The 25,266-nt window shown below is 43.1% G+C and overlaps 1 protein-coding gene across 1 annotated transcript in view; it reads left to right on the plus strand.

Annotated features, from left to right (window-relative positions):
- The window catches only part of LOC119958251 (histone-lysine N-methyltransferase 2D-like), a 224,347-nt gene that overhangs the window by 79,674 nt on the left and 119,407 nt on the right, over window positions 1–25,266 (plus strand). Inside the window, 4 exon segments of the mRNA XM_038786664.1 lie at window positions 8,101–8,272; window positions 10,123–10,221; window positions 19,733–19,780; window positions 23,657–23,794. Coding sequence (XP_038642592.1) covers window positions 8,101–8,272; window positions 10,123–10,221; window positions 19,733–19,780; window positions 23,657–23,794 — 457 coding nt within the window.

The raw sequence follows: 25,266 nt of genomic DNA on the forward strand, positions 1-25,266 counted from the left end.
GAAGCACGTGTCTATGCCTTGTGTGTCCATTATGCAAGATGATCACCTGAGAAGATGACTACTTTCAGATTATTGAGAAGTAGCCTGCAGTTCTTTTTCGTGTTCATTTCCAGATCTTTTACTGAAGCTATAACATTACTGTGATTGGTATTGTAAATGCCCAGATACTGAAGTCAAAATGTTAACTTCCAATTTCAGATTTTGCCCAAGTGCTTTTTGAGGGCCTTTTTCACCTCCACTTTAAATCCGTGCATGTAATAACGATAATGAGCATATCTGTCGTTTTGTGACTTTCGACCGATTTTCTTTGTTACACTTGTTACCCCCCGTTCTTATTGGAAACGAATGAAAGAAGAAAATAACCAATCTTATTTCACAAAACCTTTCTCTTTCCAAAAATTCTGACCTGTCATATTGCAGCAACAGATCTAACCAGTTTAATTGTCGCAAAAGGGGCAGCAGAATGGACATTTGCCAGTCATGTTTCAACAGAGGGTACCTGGCAGGGTCGCGTTGCAGCAGAAGGTACCTGGCAGGGTTGCATCGCGGAAAGAGGGTACCTGGCAGGGTCGCATTACAGCAAGAGGGTACCTGGCAGGGTCGCATTGTAGAAAGAGGTTGCCTGGCAGGCCCGCGTTGCAGAAGATGGGGGCCTGGCAGGGTTGCATTGCAGCAAAAGGTACCTGGCAGTGTTGCAATACAGCAAGAAGGGTACCTGGCAGAATTGCATCGTGGAAAGAGTGTACCTGGCAGGGTCGCATTGCAGCAAGCGGGTACCTGGCAGGGTCGCATTGCAGAAAGCGGGTACCTGACAGGGCCGCGTTGCAGCAAGAGGGTACCTGGCAGGGTCGCATTGCAGCAAGAGGGTACCTGGCAGGGTCGCATTGCAGCAAGAGGGTACCTGGCAGGGTCTCATTGCAGAAAGCGGGTACCTGGCAGGGCCGCGTTGCAGCAAGAGGGTACCTGGCAGGGCCGCATTGCAGAAAGCGGGTACCTAGCAGGGCCGCGTTGCAGCAAGAGGGTACCTGGCAGGGTCGCATTGCAGACAGCGGGTACCTGGCAGGGTCGCATTGCAGCAAGAGGGTACCTGGCAGGGTCGCATTGCAGACAGCGGGTACCTGGCAGGGTCGCATTGCAGCAAGAGGGTACCTGGCAGGGTCGCATTGCAGCAAGCGGGTACCTGGCAGGGTCGCATTGCAGCAACCGGGTACCTGGCAGGGTCGCATTGCAGCAAGCGGGTACCTGGCAGGGTCGCATTGCAGCAAGCGGGTACCTGGCAGAGTCGCATTGCAGCAAGCGGGTACCTGGCAGGGTCGCATTGCAGCAAGAGGGTACCTGGCAGGGTTGCATTGCAGACAGCGGGTGCCTGGCAGGGTCGCATTGCAGCAAGCGGGTACCTGGCAGGGTCGCATTGCAGCAAGCGGGTACCTGGCAGGGTCGCATTGCAGCAAGAGGGTACCTGGCAGGGTCGCATTGCAGCAAGAGGGTACCTGGCAGGGTTGCATTGCAGACAGCGGGTGCCTGGCAGGGTCGCATTGCAGCAAGAGGGTACCTGGCAGGGTTGCGTTGCAGACAGCGGGTACCTGGCAGGGTCGCATTGCAGACAGCGGGTACCTGGCAGGGTCGCATTGCAGACAGCGGGTACCTGGCAGGGTCGCATTGCAGACAGCGGGTACCTGGCAGGGTCGCATTGCAGCAACCGGGTACCTGGCAGGGTCGCGTTGCAGACAGCGGGTACCTGGCAGGGTCGCATTGCAGCCGAAGCACCTTGGCCAGTCGCATTGCAGCCGAAGCACCTTGGCCAGTCGCATTGCAGCAAGGTGCGTCTGGCCGGTCGCGTTGCATCAGAAGGGGCTTTGGCCAGTCGCATTGCCGCAAAGCGTGGTTTAACGAGCTGCGTGCAGAAATAAAGAAGCATTGCAAAAATTAGGCCAGCCATATCACAGCAAAGAAAATTGAGTTGCCATGGCACTCAGACTCTTAACACTTTTTAAAAATCTGAATGTTATTTTAATTGTTGCAAACTCTGAAATGAGTGTGGGATTGCTTTATGCTCTTGGAATGAAATGGCAAATTACTCTAAACCTTTTGAAGATGGCGCAAATTTTATACTGCACTTCGGGTTCAGTGTCAAGGTGGCTGTTTTACATCCATGTGGAAGCGTGAAAGATGTCTTCTTGCTGTAGCCCCACAGATTCCATGGAATGTACTGAGCTTTATTTAAAAAAAAGGACAGCACTATAATTCTGCCAGGCCCACAGCACAGCTCCATCTAGTCTATTAACCACTGATATGAGAAATGCAGTTGCTTGCCGTTTGTCCCAACGTTTGCATGACTTTTTGCTCATTATTGCCTAATGTCATAACTGACAGTACCCTGTGTAATTTTCAAAGCTTCCTCTTTCTCTTCTGAGGCTACCCATACTCAGTATCAACATGGTTTTCACCTTATCATGTTTGTCAAATATCTCCAAGCACTTCACATATAATGAATAACTGAAATATCGTTACTATTGTGATGCCAACTGCAATTGCTCTTTTCTGTGCAGCAAGATCCCACAAACAGCATTTAAATAATTTGTTGTGTGTTACTCGACAAATGAAAGATATTTTTGTATTAATGAGCATTTGGGTTATAATCAGTGCATCGTTTTGGAGCTGTTTGCAGACATATCCGCTGACTGTTGCAACTTCTGTATCGTGTTGCTTGTTAAAGCATCTTAACAACTTTAACACAAATTTGTATCAACATTTTACTCTTCTGGAAAATGTTAATTGTTAATATACAGGATTATACCGAGTGGTGAATAGAAAGATTATCAAATGTTGTTTATATCACCCAACATTAGTGAGTTTGAACATAGGATTGTGCAAGACATTGTTTCAAAAAAAAATTTAAGCTGAACAAATCGCACAAAAAACACAAGCTTGTTCCAGCAGCCATAACTTTAAGCATCAGATTACAGCAGGAGTATATTAATTTAACCAGGTTATAATACGTTTGGATTTCACCACCCTTTGGTTAGACAATGAGTTAGATGACCTGTAATTGGGTGGCGCAGTGGTTAGCACTGCTGCCTCACGGAGCCGAGGTCCCAGGTGCGATCCCGGCCCCGGGTCACTGTCCGTGTGGAGTTTGCACATTCTCCCCGTGTTTGCGTGGGTTTCACTCCCACAACCCAAAGATGTGCAGGGTAGGTGGATTGACCACGCTAAATTGCCCTTTAATTGGAAAAAATGAATCTAAATTTATTTTTTTTAAAGAAAATGAGCTGTAATTCAAACGGGGATTTTTTCTTCCTCCTCCTTCAACTAAAATATGAAAATATCTCCTTAAATTTCTACCTATAGTGATTCTGGACCTGGTTGGATTCCAAAACGTAATGGGCAGGGGAGTTAGCAGTTCTGCTAATCAGCTGGGTTTAGCACACTATTTTGCCTTTTGGTTTTTAAAATGGCTGTAGAGGTTCTTGAAGAAACTCACCAGGCATCTTGTTTGGAGTAATTCAAATGGAAGTGTTCATGTGAATGAAGAAGAAGCAACAAAGAGTGGATGAGGTTGGGACCAGTAAATAGGGTTGGTTAAAGAATGGTGCTTTCTTCACCTCTGGATCCTCCATCTCAAACTCGAATGATGAAATTCTTTACTCTGGTGTAAAAGACTATGTTTTTCACTTGGTCAGTTGCTGGATAACTATTTGAGATGAAAAATCAGGAAAGTCCTTTAAACTGGAAGCAGTGTAACTGTTTTCTCTTGGGTTTTGTGCATTGATGACACTGAAGCTAATTTAATGTTGGTTCTCTTGTAGGAAAAACAGGGTACATAATTTTTCTTTTAATTATTTCAACTTCGATATACAGGTTTTTCACCACCGAAACCAGAAAACCACTGGGTCGGAATACTTCTGAATATTGGTTTTGTAACTGGAAAAACATTATCTAGATTATATTTTTAGTAAAGCTTTTTAGTAAAGTAGTCTTTGCATGAACTTATTTTTGAGAAGGTTCGATGCAATTGTATTGCATGGTGCCTATGGAGGAATATTTTGGGGTCATGACATGTTAATTTTATGACTTTTATTGCAACTTTTTCTTTTTAAGTGAGACTTTTACTTTTTGTGAAATACAAGTTTTGCAAAGCCATTTTCTGGAACGTCATTTTCTATAATCTTTGTCATGTTTTTGTCAGTCAGGGTCTATATCACTGAATTGATATCTGACTCATCCTTGAATTTGTCCTGTTTTTCTCTCTCTTGCTCTCTCTTTACACATTGTGCCTTTGATCCTTCCCTGTCTGCTCAACAGCAAGCTTAATTATGAGAGTACATTTCACTGGAAGGAAATTCTTTCAGGTCCATGTGGCTTTCCATAAAACATGGCAGAAAGAGAGCTTGAGTTCCAGCTTGTCTCAGCATAGCTCCAGGTGAATAATCAAACATGCCAAATTGTTCAGCATAAATGCAATTGAGATCTGTTCCGTATCGTCATGTAAAGCTGGACCTGTGTGCTGTGTATCCACCCAGCGTACAGTCTTGGTCTGAAGCTACAGTTTTTCTCAATGTTGAAATTTTATGGCGATGCAATTTGGCCTAGATTTTTGACGGCACAGATCCTGGATGGCAGTCATCATGTTAAAATAAACTGGGCCCACCTCTTCTTCATGATAAGTTTCAAGATTTGATTAACTCCTGTTAACTGCATTATCTGAATGTAATGCTATTTTAATATAAAAGATCTTCAGGGGTATGGGGAAAGATTGCATCCCCGTGATAGATTAAATGGTCATGAAGTCAAATAGGTGATGCCAGATTCTTCTGTTCAGGATGACATTGATCAGCTGGGTCACCAAATAATTCCTGGTGGTGTATATTTTGAGTTGATCAGCCCAGAGTCATCCTTCGGAATGTTTTAGTATCTGGTGATTGGGTGGTGAACACGACCCTAACACAACAGCTGAGCAGAGTAGCAGACTGGTTAGTTGGTCAGTGTTGCAGGTAGTAGATCGGTATTTACAGTGCATTGTCAGTGAACGCGGTGCAGGCAATTGCTGTTAAAGGCTGACAGATTTCAACTGTAGTAATCCACCAAAGACCACTTTCATTGCCACATTGCAATGTTGATCCCACAGCAGTACAAAATTGTGCAACTTTCATCTTCAGGTTTATCAGTTTTGTCCGACTGTGAGTGCTGTTGAAGGCTTCACATGACTGATGCAGCAAGAGTAATGCTTCATTTTACTGCTGTGGTAATATTGCAGTAATGGATGTAGATACCAAGGCAAAATAATTAGTCTTGTTTCTGACTTGCAGATAAACAGTTGCCCATTAGACCAAATGGGGTTTCATTACAAATTTGACTTTTTCTTTGGATGTTTGCAGGTCTCTGAAGCATGTTCATTTTAATTAAAAATGGCCACAGTTAAAGGTTCTGTTGAAATGAATTAGAACCAGTTATGATTGGCACCAGAATTTTGTGTATACTTTTCAATTCTAAGCCACAAAACATCCTTGACAAACATCTGGTTTAGTATTAAACACAATGGTCACTTGATTTCCAACACAAAAATACTCGGCACTGTCACTACATGGCAATACGTGACCCACTCGTGTCAGCTGCAGCAAAGCCTGGTGCTTGACAAAGCAGTGACATTTTTGCAATCAACAGAGGATGTGCAAAATGGTCTGTTGAATCTTGTACTAATTGTGGTAATAGTCTTACGGAGAAATCAATGGTAGAGTTCCCTGACATGAAGCCAAACTGTTCGTGCATTTGAGACTAGAGGTATTGTACGCTTCTGCTAATCAATACTAATGCAAATCCTTTGCCTGGAGCCTATGACAAGTCTCATCATGCATAGAACACATGAAGTGACATCCTTCTTGGAAATACATAAATATTGTTTGTAGGCAGTCAAGAAATTTGCTCTTTCTGCCATGATATGTTGAATCCAACATTTGCTGAGCACATATTAGTCATACTCTGGGTGAGATAGCAACAGTGTGGGCTCTTCACATTTTTAGCTGGCACATTGCTTGCATAACTTTGGTCTGAATGTGAATTTATTTAGATTTTCAGTTACACTTGGTATAAATTTTAAAGAAAATCTGAGGTTAACGATGAAAGCTGGTTGAATTGAAAGCTGGTTTAACACTAGGAAGCGGAAATTGGCGAATAAATGGAAGAAGTTGGGGGCATAGGGTATTGATCAGTATTCCAGCAAAAAATTTTTTTACCCTGTTAGGAAAAGCGTCTTTAAGCCCAAGGAATTTTTCAGAATGCAAACTATTTACAACGACCAAGGGTTAAGATGATTCTGCAAGCAATGTTGCAGCTACTTTAACTCCTCCTGTCTGCTTGTTACATCATTGACAATTGTTAAGCATACAGTAAAACTGTTGCAGCTATCTCCCATTAATGCCCTCCAGAAGAATATGGATTGCCACTCTAGTAGGTTGCTGTCCAAGTAAATGTAGACATTCTCCTCTTGGGAAATTGGTAACTGGTAGTAACTAAGTACCAGCATGTTTCACGGTAATGCTTGTGGCTCTAGTTTAGCCTACGTTCTACATTCCAGACTTTGAAGGGTTTCTTTTCGTGGCCGAAGCCCCCCTGCTCCCCCCTACCTGCTACGATTAGTGATGTTCGTGTTGTGGTGGCAAATCAAACTTCTTATTTTCCCCCGCAACTAGAGAAGTCATAGGACGAAGTCTGAAATTTGAACCTAAAAATAGCATGTTTCTCAGGATCTGCAATGAATATTAGGAGCTACTCTGGAATGTTGCAGCTCATTCCATTTGGGTTTTTTGCTTGTGCGGGCCTGCAGTGGGTTTCTTTTGAAACTTCCAATTTTCTCTTGCTTTGAAAAGAAGTATTGCTTAATTTCTGATCACAGCTGCAACACTATGTAAAGAGATCCAAATACCACGACCATTCCACCCCACTTTATTCCATAACAAAACATTAAACCAATTAAAGCAGCAAAATAAAAACAGAAAAGGCTGGAAATATTCAGCAGACAGGCAATTTGTGGAGAGAGAAAGTGTGTTGGCATTTCAGGTCTGACCTTTCATTGGAACTGGGAAAAGTTAAAAGTGTAATAGATTTTGAGCAAGTGAACAGTGGGCGGGAGGATCAAAGAACAAAAAGGAATAAACAGAAAAGCCAAAACTGTTCAGGTGTTAAGCAGGAGAAATTATTTGACAAAAGATTTCATGGTGTAAGATGAAAGGGAGTGGTAATGGAACACGTAAAGAAACAAGGTGTGAATGGCAGAATTCTAAATAACTGCCATAAGAAAAGGAATTAGAGGAACGAGAGAGGAAACAAAAGCAACACATTAATGCAATATCAAGCAAACAGGGTCATCCAGAATGTGGTGTTGACTCACTGGAATAATGTGAACTCATTCTCCTAGTGATGTGACAACATGAACCATGAATTGTTAATCAGAGAGCTTAAGGTGATAGTGCTCTGGCACTGCTGTGTTCAAAGCCAGTATCGATGTTCAACCTTCGAGAATGTCATCTCTTGTTTGCAATTCAACTTTTACACATTTGTCTGTGGAGTTTGAACAATGAGGAAGAATGTTACATTACCTTCCCTTTGGTTTGGTGTTCCTCATCCTATTGTACTTCAGCCTCCATATACAAAGCTTCCTCCATCTAACAGGGTGCAAACTTGGAGCTTCATTTTAAGTCTTGTATTTAACCTTCTGATTATCAACTCTCTAAATCTGCTGCAACCTTCTTTCAAGCGAACTGAGATATGCAGTGGAGTGGGAAAGGTCACGTGACACTCATGGCCTTGTATGGTGCCAAACTTGTAAAAGGTACACAGTCCTGGTATTTTTACCACCTCATTTCAACGAGGACTTATTTGTATGTGGATTTTGAACTACCTTCAAAAAAATGAGGATGATGGTACCTAAGGTAGGTAATTTACATTTGTTGTGCTATGTCCCACTCTGCTTGTAAAAATGAAGATTCTGTTGTTCGACATAATGAAAAGTAATTTTATAAGTGTGCATAATTCAAAATTGTACTTTCCGGTATTATTTGTAGGTTAGCAGAGATTTTTTTCTTAACCTTCCATATCTGACAGGAAGCGTTCTTTGGAAAATCGCTGCTGGACAGCAGTCGGAAAGTTTGCCTCAGCTCAGAGGGTTTCTCTGACAATGAAAGCACTGAGTTTCCACAAGCCACACCTCAAGCGGACTCGACATCTCAGCAGAAGGACGTATCTGATGAAAAGCGTGATGGAGCCCAGGAAAGGGGTGAGAGACTTAATATTGATACTGTTGTTTATATTACCTTCTGGGCCTTATTTTAAAAGCTCAAATCTGACAAAATCCTATAAATCTGCGCTGATACTGCTGCTATACGTTCCAGTATTTGTTCTGTGCCTATTTTTGCAATTAATTATTTTGAATAACTAATTCTGTAGTCATGTGTAAAGCACTTTGAATAGTCCAGGATGAAACCGTATAGTGTCTTGATCCTTGAATGTTGATGGAGAAAATGCTTTCTCACCAACTTCTACAAATGCACCAGAGAAAGCATTCTTTCTGGTTGTATCACAGCTTGGTATGGTTCCTGCTCTGTCCAAGACCGCAGGAAACTACAAAAGGTTGTGAATGTAGCCCAGTCCATCATGCAAACCAGCCTCCCATCCATTGACTCTATCTATAATTCTCGCTACCTCACAAAGGCAGCCAGCATAATTAAGGATCCCACGCACCCCGGACATGCTCTCTTCCATCAGGAAAAATATACCAAAGTTTGAGGTCACGTACCAACCGACTCGAGAACGGCTTCTTCCCTACTCCCATCAGACTTTTGAATGGTCCTACCTCGTATTAAGTTGATCTTTTCTCTGCACCTTGCTATAACTGTAACATTATATTCTGCAGTCTCTCCTTCCTTCCCTATGCAAGATATGCATTGTTTGTACAGCATGCAAGAAACAATACTTTTCACTGTATACTAATACATGTGACAATAATAAATCAAATCAAATTCTCTCCTGGAGATGAATGCAGGGGAAGGAATACTATCTGCGTATCCATTAAAGCCAGCATAAAAAGAGAGAGAAAAAAAGTAGACCAGTACCTGGAGTCACATCTGACATACAGGAATATTGTGGTTGTTAAAGGACAATCGTCGCGGTCCCTGGGGCACTTTCTGCTGCCGCTCCTTGGGGCACTTTCTGCTGCCGCTCCTTGGGGAAGTGTCTTTGGTCCAGTCAGATTCAATGTATTGGCTCCATGCTGCACTGCAGCAACTCGCCTCACTCTCCTGTGACCTCTGCCACTGAGAAGGTTTAGAGCAGCAATGCTGTAAGAACATAATCGTTTTCAGATTCCTCTCCCAAATTGCATACTCTCTTGGCTTTGACAAACATCCTCGCATCCTATCTAATACCACTATGGGAGCACCATAACCACAAGGACTGTAGCAGTCTCAGGCCCACCACCAACAGCTCGTGGCAGATAAAGATAGGCAATAAATACTGCCCAGTCAGTATCGTCCACATGAGTAACCCCCAACCAGCAATCACCCTTGACTCCTTTGTCAAAACTCTATCTCCGCCTTGAATAAATTCAATGACTCAACCTCCATTGCTTTCTGAGGAAGATAATTCCTCACACTAAAGACCAACTGGGAGAAAGAAATTATCCTCATCTCTGTCTTAAAAGGGAAACCTTTTACATGAACTGTGTCGCTTGCTTCTAATCTCCCGCACAAAAGGAAACATCCTCCCAGTGTCTACCCTATCACGTCTTCTCAGAATCTTTGTTTCAATGAGATCATCTTTCCTTCGTCTCAATCCAATGGGGAGCTTAAAAACTAAACTTCAACCTGTTCAACTTTTCTTCAGAAGTAAGTCTTTCATCCCAGTCCATTAATGTTACTAATCTACACAGGTCACCTGAATTCAGAAAAACAATGCTAGTTGGTCAGATTTGCAGACTTTCTGAAAGATACCAGTGAAATGAGATCAATGAATTAACATAAAACTAGCCGATGAGTTCATTTAGAATCTGTTGAACTGATTTTATTTTAACTATTGAGTACTACCGAGGATTAACTTTCTGTATTGACTATTTCCAATTAATTCTGACAGCTTCTGATGCAAAGACAATCCAAGGCCCCTCGGAACATAATAAAGATTCAATTTCAGATGAACCACCTAAAACTGAAGAAACGCAACCAGATGGAATGGGTAAGTAGGGAGGGGCAGAAAACGTGTGATTGTCATAAAATCTTTCTTTGTAGATACCTAAACCTGGTGCACTATTTTACAATGCGTTCCCCCCACCCCATTTTGGTTTCGGTAGCATCCTGAATTAATTCCAGAAGCTGGTCGTGATCGAATTGGAATTCCGGATGCGTAGAGGATAAGTGCACTATGCAATTCCAAATGAAATCTATCCCCGGTAAACAGTTTTGATTACAAATTGCAGTGTGCTATTGCATTTTTGTTCTCTAGGTAACCAGACAGAATGTGGAGTGCTTGCAGATATGGGAAGAAAAATTGTAGCACAACTGCTGTGAAGTATATTTCTACAGGGCTTATTCCTTATATTTCTCATGGTTGGGCAATGAGTAACTGGCAAAGAACAGGGCAGCTGTCTTGTATTTAGGCATAACATGTAGCACAGAAAAATCTAAAAGGGCAAGTATCTTTTTAAATGTAATTAAAGTAACATTTGTGCCATACAAGTGCCATGCTGAGAGAATCTAATCATCACCCCATGACATCAAGTGGCATTACCATTGCTGAATACCCCAACATCCTGGGGGTTACCATTGACCAGAAACTGAACTGGACTAGCCATATAAATACTGTGGCTACAAGAGCAAGTCAGAGGCTGGGAATCCTGCGGAGAGTAACTCGCCTGCTGTCTTCCTTTGTCCACCATCTGCAAGGCACTTGCCTAGATGAGTGCAACTCCAATAACACTCTAGAAGCGCGACACCATTCAGGACACAGCAGCCCTCTTAATTGGCTCCCCATCCATAAACATTCACTCTCTCCACAACTGACTAACAGTGGCAGCCGTGTGTACCATTTACGTGATGCACTGCAGCAACTCACCAAGGCTCCATAGACAGCACCTTCCAAACTCGCAACTGCTCTATCATCTAGAAGGACAAGGGTGGCAGACACATAGGAACCCCACCACCTGGAGGTTCTCCTACAAGCCACTCACCATCCTGACTTGGAAATATATCGGCCGTTCCTTCACTGTCGCTGGGTCAGAATCCTGGAACTCCCTCCCTAACAGCACTGTGGGTGTACGATGGACTGCAGCGGATCAAGAAGGCATCTCACCACCACCTTCTTCTTGTGAACAATGAAGGATGGGCAGTAAATTCTGGCCAAACCAGCGATGCCCACATCCCATGAATGAATAAAAATAATTTAAAGCAGAATGCCTCATTTCCTTTTGGTCACTCCACCAGACTACAAGCTACTGTGTCCTTTTTTCTGAAAGCAAGTACAAATAAACAAAAGCAGTTTTTAACGTGCAGAGGTTTCTCCGGCAATTGAAAATAGCTTAATTCACAGGAGCCTAACTGACTTTGCCAATCGTGTAACCTGCAGCCTGAAGAGCAATTAAACTTTTAAGTCAGCCAGTGCTTAGTTAATCAGATTTTGTAGCCTTGAAGGAACACAACTTCAAATAATTTGTGAAGTATGTGGCATTACGCTGCTTTTACTAAGGATTGTAAGGTCCAACTGAATAAGCACGGAAACATAAGTGAGCTGTGCTATTTAATTTAGTTATACTCTTGCAATATCCCTGTGTACACTTGGGCGTCAAGAAATCTTGGCTCTGCCAACCTGTGCCTAAACTTTCTGAACTTGGATAAGTGAGATGTATCCCTGCAGGAAATGTGTACAATTACGTGAGAAATATGAGAATGACTAGAGTGAGAGTAGGTCCGATTAAGGACAGTAGCGGGAGATTGTGTATTGAGTCTGAAGAGATAGGAGAGGTCTTGAACAAGTATTTTTCTTCAGTATTTACAAATGAGAGGGGCCATATTGTTGGAGAGGACAGCGTGAAGCAGACTGATAAGCTTGAGGAGATACTTGTCAGGAAGGAAGATGTGTTGCGCGTTTTGAAAAACTTGAGGATAGACAAGTCCCCCGGGCCTGACGGGATATATCCAAGGATTCTATGGGAAGCAAGAAATGAAATTGCAGAGCCGTTGGCAATGATCTTTTCGTCCTCGTTGTCAACAGGGGTGGTACCAGAGGATTGGAGAGTGGCGAATGTCGTGCCCCTGTTCAAAAAAGGGAATAGGGATAACCCTGGGAATTACAGGCCAGTTAGTCTTACTTCGGTGGTAGGCAAAGTAATGGAAAGGGTACTGAGGGATAGGATTTCTGAGCATCTGGAAAGGCATTGCTTGATTAGGGATAGTCAGCACGGATTTGTGAGGGGTAGGTCTTGCCTTACAAGTCTTATTGAATTCTTTGAGGAGGTGACCAAGCATGTGGATGAAGGTAAAGCAGTGGATGTAGTGTACATGGATTTTAGTAAGGCATTTGATAAGGTTCCCCATGGTAGGCTTATGCAGAAAGTAAGGAGGCATGGGATAGTGGGAAATTTGGCCAGTTGGATAACAAACTGGCTAACCGATAGAAGACAGAGAGTTGTGGTGGATGGCAAATATTCAGCCTGGAGCCCAGTTATCAGTGGCGTACCGCAGGGATCAGTTCTGGGTCCTCTGCTGTTTGTGATTTTCATTAACGACTTGGATGAGGGAGTTGAAGGGTGGGTCAGCAAATTTGCAGATGATACGAAGATTGGTGGAGTTGTGGATAGTGAGGAGGGCTGTTGTCGGCTTCAAAGAGACATAGATAGAATGCAGAGCTGGGCTGAGAAGTGGCAGATGGAGTTTAACCCTGACAAGTGTGAGGTTGTCCATTTTGGAAGGACAAATCTGAATGCGGAATACAGGGTTAATGGTAGGGTTCTTGGCAATGTGGAGGAGCAGAGAGATCTTGGGGTCTATGTTCATTGTTCTTTGAAAGTTGCCACTCAAGTGGATAGAGCTGTGAAGAAGGCCTATGGTGTGCTAGCGTTCATTAGCAGAGGGATTGAATTTAAGAGCCGTGAGGTGATGATGCAGCTGTACAAAACCTTGGTCAGGCCACATTTGGAGTACTGTGTGCAGTTCTGGTCACCTCATTTTAGGAAGGATGTGGAAGCTTTGGAAAAGGTGCAAAGGAGATTTACCAGGATGTTGCCTGGAATGGAGAGTAGGTCATACGAGGAAAGATTGAGGGTGCTAGGCCTTTTCTCATTAGAACGGAGAAGGATGAGGGGCGACTTGATAGAGGTTTATAAGATGATCAGGGGAATAGATAGAGTAGACAGTCAGAGACTTTTTCCCCGGGTGGAACACACCATTACAAGGGGACATAAATTTAAGATAAATGGTGGAAGATATAGAGGGGATGTCAGAGGTAGGTTCTTTACCCAGAGAGTAGTGGGGGCATGGAATGCACTGCCTGTGGTAGTAGTTGAGTCGGAAAATTTATGGACCTTCAAGCGGCTATTGGATAGGTACTTGGATTAGGGTAGAATAAGGGAGTGTAGGTTAACTTCTTAAGGGCAGCACGGTAGCATTGTGGATAGCACAATTGCTTCACAGCTGCTGGGTCCCAAGTTCGATTTCGACTTGGGTCACTGTCTGTGTGGAGTCTGCACATCCTCCCCGTGACTGCGTGGGTTTCCTCCGGGTACTCCGGTTTCCTCCCACAGTCCAAAGATGTGCAGGTTGGGTGGATTGGCCATGACAAATTGTCCAAAATTCTATGATTAACCTAGGACAAAAGTTCGGCGCAACATCGTGGGCCGAAGGGCCTGTTCTGTGCTGTATTTCTCTATCTATCTATCTATCTAATTCACATTGCACAAACAGAAACCCCACAGGTGGGTATAGAGTTTCAGAGGCATGATTTGATTGAGGTTTCTGTGGATCTTAGATACCCGATGACCAAAATGTTTCTGTAGTCTTAATGGTAGGCCTAGTTCACAAGGAGTCAGAAATAATCATGAAAGACCCGATGTAGAAGATTCCCTGCCTTTGATCTTCGGCACAGCAAAATTCATGGACGATCCTAAACTGCATTCACATAAAGCACAGCAGTTGCAGATACTTGATGCACACATGGAAATTTAAAAGCTCCCAAGTGTGCGACTGGTCAGCCAGGCAGAACGTGCAACTTATAGTGACTGCCTGAATCACAAATACATGGATGGCATCGCAGCAATCCTCATCTACTCATCTACTGTCTGGCTTAACCACCTGAATGTAAAATTATAGTTGTTGCTGGACATGCGCATCAGCCCAAATTTAGCGCTTATTGGCAGTGTCAATCAGACAGACTGATGGATGGTTGGTGTGTGTGTTGGGGGTGGGGAAGAAGATACAGAGTGCCTAAGTGGTGCAATCTTGTAAAGTTAGGGCTGAGGCACAATATTGGAGTAGTGTGAAGGGAGCTTTGTTCTGTCTCTGCTATACTTTTCATACAAGTGCATGATGCTGACAGTGGTGTCTGAGATAGAAATTGTTCTGTTCCGCATCACTGCCATTGCTTGCCTTGAACACAAAATCGCCAATGTAAATGCTTTTCTGTTGAATCTATATTTTCCACTTTTTCCATTTGGCTTGCTTGTCACATTGTGATTACACTTAATTTTACTTGTCTCTCATTGCGTCTTTGCTTTTGGGTTTCACATTAGATTGTGTTTTTGTATACTTGGCTCTGAAGCCTTTCAAATCAGTTTTCCCAATTGCCAGAACTTTATTCGTTGTTTTCCCCCTCCCCTCGTGCTCCAGCCCATGACTGGAGTGGCAGCTGTGCTGAGAGAGGGACACCCAGGGGGTGAGGGAAAGAAAGAGAGGGGGCGTGGGAAACTGGCACATAAACAGGTGAGAGAGTGAGAATGGATGATACCACAGGTTGGTGGAGGGGGTTGAGAGTGGGTGAGGGACTGAGGAAGGCAAAAGAGAGAAGGGGACTTGAAGAACGTAGCATGCTTATGAGGAACTCCAACATCCCTATTCAAACAATCTTCCACGGAAACACTGTGCTCTAACGTGCTGCTTCCTGCCCCACCCACTAAAGATTGCCTTCTCTAAGCATGCACGATCGAACTCACCCACTGTCAGGCCCCTTTATGAAGATTACCTTTCTCCAATGCACTCTTTCTTCATTGTTTACTCTGCCCACGCTGCCGTCTTCGCTCAGGTATGTGGTCAGATGCACACCAAAGATTAAGACAACCTTCCCTCCATGTACACTTGAACAGTTTCAGAAATATAAATATTACATCTGCCCAAGAGATATTCCAATTAAGGGCAGCACATGGCGTAATGATTAGCACTGGGACTATGGCGCTGAGGACCCGTGTTTGAATCCCGGCCCTGGGTCACTGTCCGTGTGGAGTTTGCATATTCTCCCCGTGTCTGTGTGGGTTTCACCCCCACAACCCAAAGATGTGCAGGGTAAGTGAATTGGCCATGCAAAATTGCCCCTTAATTGGAAAAAATAATTAGATACTCTAAATTTATTTTTAAAAAGAGGTATTCCATTTATGTATCATATTTTCACAGGAATTGTGTTTTTAAAAAATATGTATATATATGCTTAAAAAAAAAGCTTGAAATATGCATTCATTCTTTCATTCTATTCATGCTGTATAGGGCCTTCACTGCTAGTGTCTGCACAAACGTGTGACGGTCAGGGTTTTTTCCATTGAGTAGGGGTACGAGACAGGGGTGTCCATTATCTCTGCTTCTGTTTGCTTTGGCATTTGAACCACTGGCCATTGCGTTAGGATCCTCCAGTAAGTGGAAGGTGATAAGTTGGGGAGGGAGGGAGCATAGGGTGTCCTTGTATGCAGATAATTTGCTTCTTTATATTACTGATCCAGTTTCCACTATGGATGAGATAATGAAGCTACTTAAGAATTTTGGCTCCTTCTCTGGGTATAAGTGGAATTTGGACAAGAGCGAATACTATCCGGTTAATTCGGGGAGGGAAGCCAATCTGGGGGATGTTGCCTTTTTGCTTGCCAGGTCTAGCTTTTTGTTATTTGGGAATCAGAGAGGCCCATGATTGGGCCCCGCTCCATAAATTGCATTTTGCTAGTCTGGTGAATGGGGTCAAGTCTGGCGTGTCGAAGTGAGACAACCTTCCTCTGTCCTTGGTGGGCAGGGTCCAGACTATTAAAATGAATGTCCTCACGAGGTTTTTGTTTCTTTTTCAGTGTCTCCCGTTTATCTCCCTCAATCTTTTTTTGCTAAAATTAACAAGTTAGTGTCCTCTTTTATTTGGGCTGGCAAGATCCCAAGAACCAATCAGGTGCTTCTCTGGAGGGCTAGACAGTCAGGTGGGTGGGCTTTGCCCAATTTGTTATTTTATTATTGGGCTACTAACATTGACAAGGTGCTGGGGGGGGGGGGCTTAGGGATCTGAATTCCATTTGGGGACAGATGGAGATGAATTCTTGTAGGGGCTCCATTTGGGTGCTTTGGTGACTGCTTTACTTACGTTCTCCTGTGAGATTTTCTTCGAGTCCAGTGGTACCCTGGGGGTCTGGAGGTAGTTCAGACAGCATTTTAACTTGAGCTCCATGTCGTTGTTAGCCCCTATCTATAGTAATCGTCTCTTTGTGCCGGCGAGGTTAGACTCGACATTCAAGATGTGGGAGAGAAGGGTCTGGAGTGGTTGGGGGGGGGAAGGTTTTAAGGAGCTGTTGGCAAAATTTCAATCCCCTGCAATCGGTTGGTTCAGATTCTTCCAGATCCATGATTTTTTGCGGAAGGCTATTCCCTCTTTTTCCCTGTAAGAAGTCTTACAACACCAGGTTAAAGTCCAACAGGTTTGTTTTAAACACTAGCTTTCGGAGCACTGCTCCTTCCTCGGGTGGCACCACCATCCTCCCCGTTGAAGAGGATGTTATCTTTGTCCAGATCTGATGGGGGCAGTGTCACTGGTATTTATGGTCAGATCGCGCCAGCGGAGTCTGCTCCAGTAGGTGAGGTGATGATAAAGTGGGAGGGTAAACTGGGTCTTATTCTGGATGAGGCTCATTGTATGGTCAACATCACGTCCTCCTGCGTTCGGCTTAGTTTAATCCAGTTCAAGGTGGTGCACGGTGGGGGCCTAATCATATGCATATGTTCCGGTTATGTCCCAGATTGTTAGGCTTTTGGGGCTCCTTTAGCACCATGTCAGCGAGTCTGAATGTCGAGCTGGAACCATGTGCGCTGGTGGCCATTTTGGAGGTCTGTGACTCTCGCTGCAGATGGCAGTGAAGGCACGTGTCCGCACCTTTGCCTCATTAGTTGCTCAGAGGCAAGTTCTCGGCCTGGTTGGGTGATATTGAATTTTTACATTTGGAGAAGGTCAAGTGCACCATTAAGGGGTCAGTGATGGTTCTACCTAAATGGCAGCCATTAATTTCCTTTTTCAAGGAGTTCGTCATCGTCAGTTGTTGAATGTTTTTGTTTCAGTTTACACGGCGGTGGAGGGGGCCATTGGATGTGTTGGTTGCTGATTGTATTCTTTCAGTATCGTAACTGGTCGTATCTGTTGTGTATTATTATGTTGTTTTATTGAAAAAGCTCTTAATACAAATACATTTTTTCAAAACAGTACTTTACATTAGAAACACAATTTGATATGTGTGCAGTCAATGTCAATCATTGATTCTCATACTATATTGAGCCTTACTTGAAATAAAACAACATAGCATCAGACTCAATGTGAGCAACCTAACAGGAGATCTGTGTGCGCATACTAGCCAATTTCCTGTGGAGTTGGGTACTCCTGATGAGACACCATTGTATGACACTGCCAACTTTTCCAGGAAATAAAAACAGGACTGGCAAATGATTGAATCATAGACTCCCTACAGTGCAGAGGGAGGCCATTCTGCCCATCGAGTCTGCACCAACCCTTCGAAAAACCACCCTAGCTCGGCTCAATCACCCATCATATTCCTGCGACCCTTCCCTAAAGAGTAATTCTGCATGGCCAATCCACCTCGCTAGCACTGTTGTGTCACGGCGCCAGGGACCTGGGTTCGATTCCCCGCTGGGTCACTGTCTGTGCAGAGTCTTCACGTTCACCCTGTGTCTGCGTGGGTTTCCTCTGGGTGCTCCGGTTTCCTCCCACAGTCCAAAGATGTGCAGATTAGGTGGATTGGACATGCTAAATTGCCCTTAGTGTCCAAAACATTTAGGTGGGGTTACTTGGTTATGGGGATAGGGTGGAGGTGAGGGCTTAAGTAGGGTGCTCTTTCCAAGGGCTGGTGCAAACTCGATGGGCTGAATGGCCTCCTGCACTGTAAATTCTATGATTCTTAAGTTCCTGAAATGTGTTGACTTGCTGATGCATGCTACCGATGTTGTTGTCAGAACTAACGACTGATCAGATGACTGCAAAGTAGAATTGGGAATGTAAGAACATTGAAAAATAGAGGCAGAAAAATTATACGAATTTCGGATAAATGCAGATGAGGTTCATTCAACTCATTTTAGTTTATCTATTGAGAAGAAATAAAAACTTTCATCATGTCATCCAAATACCTATTGATCTTTATGCCTCTAATAATCCGATCTGCATGGGGGAGAGATGCCGATATCTATTTTTTCCAACATTACTTACAATTTTGCATGGAGCTCAAATGTGTCGTTGTAGATCCCACCAGTTCTCTAACTGGCTGTTACTGTTGGAACACCTACAGATAAATTGATAGTTGCAAGCCTGTTTATTTTCCCAACCAGTTGTGTAGATGCATATTTGACCCATTGGGAGAGCAAGTTCATGGACCATGTCTTCTCCCTTTCTAATGACATTTGTTTGAAAAGGTGCACACATTCTTGGGAGGGTACATTCTTGTTCCCTCCATAATGGAACATTCTAATGGCTGGCTTAGATGAGCATGAACAAACCAGTTGCATTTCTGAGTAAGTGAGATAGCATATGTTACACCTTGTCAGTGGGTTGGGACAGTAACGTTGTCACTTCCTTATACTATGTACTAATTACATTTATATTCTGCAGTCTTCTATTCTTGCTTTGAACTTCAGTTATTTAGAAACTGTATTGTCAATATTTACTTCAGTTTATGCTATTTCTATTTCACTTTCTATTGCACGTGCAGTTTACTATTTTTTCATATCTTTTTCCTGGGTGAACTTTTCTAGAATTGTTTTTCAGCACAGTTATCAATCTACCTTGCTGTCAATTTGACTGTAAAGGCAAGACTGCCTTCCATGTATTTTCTTCATGCAAAACGTTGGGCAACCATTCAGGACCTTTGTGAATGCATTCTTAACTGATGATTTCACTGTAAACACCATGCTAGGATCCATTAGCACAGAGCATTTATTGTTTCAATTACAGGTACATCTATAGTTTTAGACTATTTGTGATTTGGCCACACTGACCATCAAGCTAATTCTAGAATTCAGGCTTTCTGACTAACCTGATATCAGTAGAGACCCCTGAAATATTGCAGATCTTTTTGACCGTTGTTAAGGATCTTGTTTGCGTTGGGCCATACACAGTGACTGGGCTGTGTTATTATGCTGTAGGGTTGGTTGTGGACTTTTTAGGTTGGAACGGATTAAATGGCTTTTGCTTGCCACTGTTCATTTTTTTCCCTTTTGTTTTTATTGTACTTTTGGGTTTTTAGGTTTCGATCTCAGTCCTTTCCACGCAGACAGCTCCCTCTCTCCCTTTGGTAAGCAGTCAGACCCTCTCGCCACTCTTTGCGTGTTCACGTGTTAACATCAGTAGTTTGTACCTGGGTGCTTGTATGTCTGCTTGCGTTTTCATAGAAGATATTCACATGACATCACTAGTCTATTCAGCAGGTCACTGGTCAAGTGCTAAAAATTTTTTATTTTTTTTTTAGCATTTGTGAACATAAAAACCAATAAAGATTTTTTTTTTGCTTTACTGCTTTTTAATTTTCTGAAATTTATCTGTAAAATGCATGTGAAAATCAGTTTGCGTTCACAAAATATCTCCAAAGTAACAATTGTGATCTTAGATTGTCCTGCGTCATATTTTATGCCTAATCAAATATTTGTATTGTTGTAAAGGTATAGTAACTAGAATAAAAATATGTTGAGGCATGGGAGTTTGTCCAGTGACTATTGGTAGTCTAAGCATGTACAAGTCATGTCACTGATTCTTGATCCAAATTCCATACATGGTGATTAGTGCCAAAATTTGCAAAAGATGATTTTTGTTTGCTTCTTGATATCTATTTGTAAACTGATTTAGCAAAGTTTCCAGTCTGCTATGTAAAAAGTATTATAGTGGTTCCTGATGCCCTGAGCCTTGGAGTAGAGGGTCTTAAATTTGATGCCTGGCCTGTGATGACTAAGCTGACCTCCGGTGAGTTGCAGTGTGGTGCCACATTGTTCTCACTCCTGATCACCACAAATAGTGGCGCGCGCGTGCGCGGCCCCCCCCCGGTGAAAAGTGTGAGGTCAGCATTGGGCTTGGCTGTAATAAGCCCTGATGTTGAATAGCCTACACAACCTTAGTGTGGACAACGGCTGCCTGGAATAAGTTACTGTAGGGTTGTCAGCACTCGAGTACTGTCTCCCAGCAAATGTCAAGTCCCATCAACAGAGGAGGGTAAAGAGATTTTTAAAGGGCATATTAACATGATCATTATCACTGGTACAGAACAAAGTATATTAATGGGTCTGGGGCGTTGATGCTTTTGTATTGCAGGGCAGCACGGTAGCCCACGTGACTAGCACTGTGGCTTCACGGCGCCAGGGTCCCTGGTTCAATTCCCTACTGGGCCACTGTCTGTGCGGAGTTTGCGCGTTCTCCCCGTGTCTGCGTGGGTTTCCTCCGGGTGCTCCGGTTTCCTCCCACAGTCCAAAGACGTGCAGGGTAGGTGGATTGGCCATGATAAAGTGCCCTGAGTGTCCAAAAAGGTTAGGGGGGGTTATTGGGTTATGAAGATAGAGTGGAAGTGAGGGCTCAAGTGGGTCGGTGCAGTCTCGATCGGCCGAATGGCCTCCTTCTGCACTGTCTGTTCTATGTATGTATCTGTGTATGTATCCCAGCCGAACAAGGCGCAAGGAACTGAATTGGCTACTGTTAATTGAAATTCCCAGTAGTTAGCAAACAATTTATTTTGTTGCGTGCCCTTCAGTGCTGGGCAATGAGATGGCTTCATGGTTGGAAAAATAAAGATGAAACTATGCTAATAGTGATTATTGCAGAGCTTCAATTAAATTTGTGTTGACTGTCGCCCTGTGCATGGTTTCTGTAGATTATGGTGGCATGGTGCATATTGTCTTTCAAATCTTTATCATAGTTCCAGTACAAGCAGACTTTTTGCTGGATTTGTTTTTCATTTTCATCGAAGCATCCTGCAAAACTGTTAACAGTTTATGCAAATGTTCCCAACCTATGTGAAAATAGCATGCTCAACTGGGGTGGTAGTTAGAATGGCTAAACTATTGGGAACTGACAGTTTGGTTGGAGCAGAACTAAAGAACCAAGGAGGAGTACATGCTAAGAAGGAGGCACGTGCACAAAGATTGGACTCAACGATCTATTAATAATTTTGATCCTGGGAGTTTTTGTTTCAGTAAGCAAAGGCAAATTTTTAAAAATGTTTGAGGATATAGTGAGTGTAATCTATTGGTTTCGCAACCTAGCAGGCTTGAGTTTACCAGGACAGCCATATGTCTTAGGTCTAAGTTCAGTTGGAGTTGACTCCGCAAAGTGCTTCACAGAATACAACTCCAGCCAACTAACCAATGTGGAAATGGCTAGCTACAATCCTGAGCCAACTGTGTTCCTAACTCGAAGAGGATGTGCGGCGCTCTGAAGGGTTAAATAGGGAAGAAAGTTTGGGGGTGGGGGCGGTGTCTTAAGTTGAGCTGTTTACGTTTTATGCTTGTTTTTGTGTCTTGGCTTCTTAATGTGTGCCCTAAAAATTTGATTGCTTTCACTCATATACACCTTTCACCTGTGTGAGCGGGTTGTTTCCAGTTGTGGACTTTTCCAGAGCCACTGGCTCTTTTCCACCACAAGATAAATTACATGTGTCGAGACTAATCATGCCGCAGTCAGAGCTACTACTTTGTTCTCTAACCAAAAGGCAAGTCTATCACAAAATTGACCCCAATTTGTGACTTCCTCAGAAAATTGATGAGAATTGTGCTGAGCAAAGTTAGAGATGTTGCACAATTTCATTCCTGTTTCAAAAAGTAATAGTTAGTCCTATATTTAAACTTTTGCGTACAAAACACAAGTTCTAAGTAATGCCACAAGTTTCAGACAAGCGGAACAGTATTGAAACTTTGCTGGTACTCTGCAAATATTTTAGATTAATTCTGAACGTTGACATGTCAGTGTGGTAAAGCCCGTCTTCCTGACATGCACCATTCATGGCCTTTGGTGAATGCACAGTCACTGGTTTGGTTCGAGTACTGGCAATTCATTGCTCTCTGGTGTTCTGTTCTTATCAACTGTCCCCGGATACATTCCCCCTTTTACTTCACTGGCCTATACAAAGTAATCATCGTGACGGGTGGAGGTTGGACTCTGAAAGCTAATTTTATTACCAAGTGTTCCTGAAATTTAATTCCTACTTGTTGGGGGTATTGAAAATATTTAGCTCTTATTTATCACCGACTAGAAAATAGACACATATTCATTTAAACAAGGTGCCTTGAGATCAAAATCGCAAATTATTTTTCTGCTGGTTTTGATTGGTCGCTAAAATTAATAGTCATTTTCAATAGCACCCTCAGCTAATTTTAACGTTTTGCCACTTTTCTCCTGTCCTGAAGAGAGTGGCAGACGGAGACCAGGTTCTCTCCAGTTTCTAATTCAAGTGACCGTCACTCATTTCTGATCATGGCCTCGTCAATATTAGCACCAAATTCTGTTGGCATATCGTGTCTGCAGTCACTAACACTCCCAACTATCAGACCAGGAATGATTTATCGGATCTCTGGTCTGCATAGCTGTTAAACACCACCTTTACCAACTGACCCATTGAGAGAGCTTTAGCTCACTGCTTAGAATGACCTTCATAATTACAGTTAACTATAATTTGTGAATTGTGTGACCTTGTGGGCTGAAAAAGATATTCAAAAGCAACTAAACCCATCAGTCGTGTGTCTAACCGGAAGCAGTGTTTGTTGCTACATGATGTGGGCATAGTCCGTGTTTCTCCAACCCCAAGCAAAGGATGTCGCATTGTGTTGTCAACCTTGCAGTTGAATAGGAAAAAAACCTCTGATCCCTGTGATTGAATTTGATGAGTGGGTTGAATACAGAGAAACCTGTCATCGCTTGATTGTGAATGTTAACATTACTTGGTTGTTAGGTCTGTATTTGTTATTTGACCAATTTCCTGCAATACTGTATGTTTTTTCTTGTTCCTTCGAGAAAGAAAAGGAAGTTGGTCATATAGACCTAGATGTTTGAGCTGCCAACCTGAAAATTTTGTGTGTGTCCCCCCCCCCCCCCCCACCACCCCGCTATGTGTTATTGAAAACAACACTTTTTGCAACATCGCAGCTGCTGAAAAATTTGTTCGGTAACTTATCACAGTGCTCCTTTCTTTAAGCTGGGATTGACATCTCATCCGTTACGGATGAGCTTTCAGCCAATCATCCTAATGAGAGCTCAAAGCGAAATCAACCTTTCAGTGATGTTCCAGTGGAAGGTGCCCTCAGCTCAGACCTTGACAAGATTGTAACAGAAGGTAGGTCGAAAAGCATTGTGTATAAGAGATCGTGAAGAGAAAATAGCGAGGATTGCTTTTGGGTTTTACTAAAGCTTTGATTCATAAGTTAAGGGTGTTATAAGCTTACAGGGCAGTGCCTCGTCTATGGCTTGATCTTTGGTGTACATCCAGATAATGTTGGAGTATAGATATGTGGTGTTCACTGAAGGCACTTTTTAGCTATTCCATGATAAAAAAATCTTCGCTCAAGTCACCTACAGTTGCACTTTAAAGCTGGCGATTTGCTCAATCATTCACTTTCTTCCCAATAGCACCTTTATCCCTCCATGTTAACCATCCCCTAGAATGTGACCAACTTTGTTCCTTTGTGACCAAGACGTACTTAAGCATATATATTTTTAAAATTATTCTTTTGTGGGATGTGAGGGTCGTGGGCATTTGTTGCCCATTCCTAATTGCTATTGAACTGAATGGCTTGCTCGGCCATTTCAGAGGGCAGGTAAGAGTCATCAACATTGTTGTGGATTGGACTCGCATGGAGGCCAGACCAGATAAGGATGATTGATTTCCTTCCCTAAAGGATATTATTGAACCAGGTTTAGCTCATTTGACGAGACAACTTGTTCGTGATGCAGAGTAAGGCCAGCAGCATGGGTTCAATTCCCATATCTGCTGAGGTTATTCATGAAGGCCCTGCCTTCTCAACTTTGCCCCTCACCTGAAGCGTGGTAATCCTCAGGTTAAATCGCCATTAGCCAGCTCTCCCCCAATGTTCATCTGGGTCTATGGCAACTGTACCGTTACCTGTTGAACCAGATGGGTTGTACAACAGTTAATGATGGTTTCATGGTCATTGAGACTAGCTTTCAATTCCTGAATTTTAATTGAATTCAAATTCAACCCGTGTCCCCAGAGCATTAGCCTGGGCCTCTGGATAACTGGTTTAGTTATGTTAGCCAATGTCACCGTCTCCCTGGGTCTGGCTGGACCATATTAAACCGAATCAGGGGCTCATTCTCCTCACTGAAACCACTCGTACTTGCGGATCATACTGGAGAGCAAAAATAGCCCCCATCTTATTTTCTCTACTGCCAGTTGCCTTCTAAAACTGTTCCCCTTTCATTCCTTCAAGTGCAAGGTATTTTGTGGATTTCCTATCGTTTAAGATTTGAGTCCATCCATTCAACTGCCTCCCTCCTTCCCTTTGCCGATTCAACCGACCCACCATAAGCTTCATACTCTTGTTACCGATTCCATCCCCCTCCTCAGCCACTGTCTTTTCCTTAACCAGACTGCATTTGTAGCCTCTGTTTTAGATTCAACCCAAGGTAACCTACGAACCCCATTCTCTCCATCACAAAAAGACTACCTACTTCCATCTGCATTACATCTGTCAGTGCACCTGCTGCTGAATCCCTCATCTGTATCTTTGAGAGTTCTAGATTCAAATATTCCAATGTTGACCTGCATTTTCCCTCCTTTAGCTCATG

This window comes from Scyliorhinus canicula, chromosome 28, assembly GCF_902713615.1.
Source record: "Scyliorhinus canicula chromosome 28, sScyCan1.1, whole genome shotgun sequence".
Taxonomy (NCBI): Eukaryota; Metazoa; Chordata; class Chondrichthyes; order Carcharhiniformes; family Scyliorhinidae; genus Scyliorhinus; species Scyliorhinus canicula.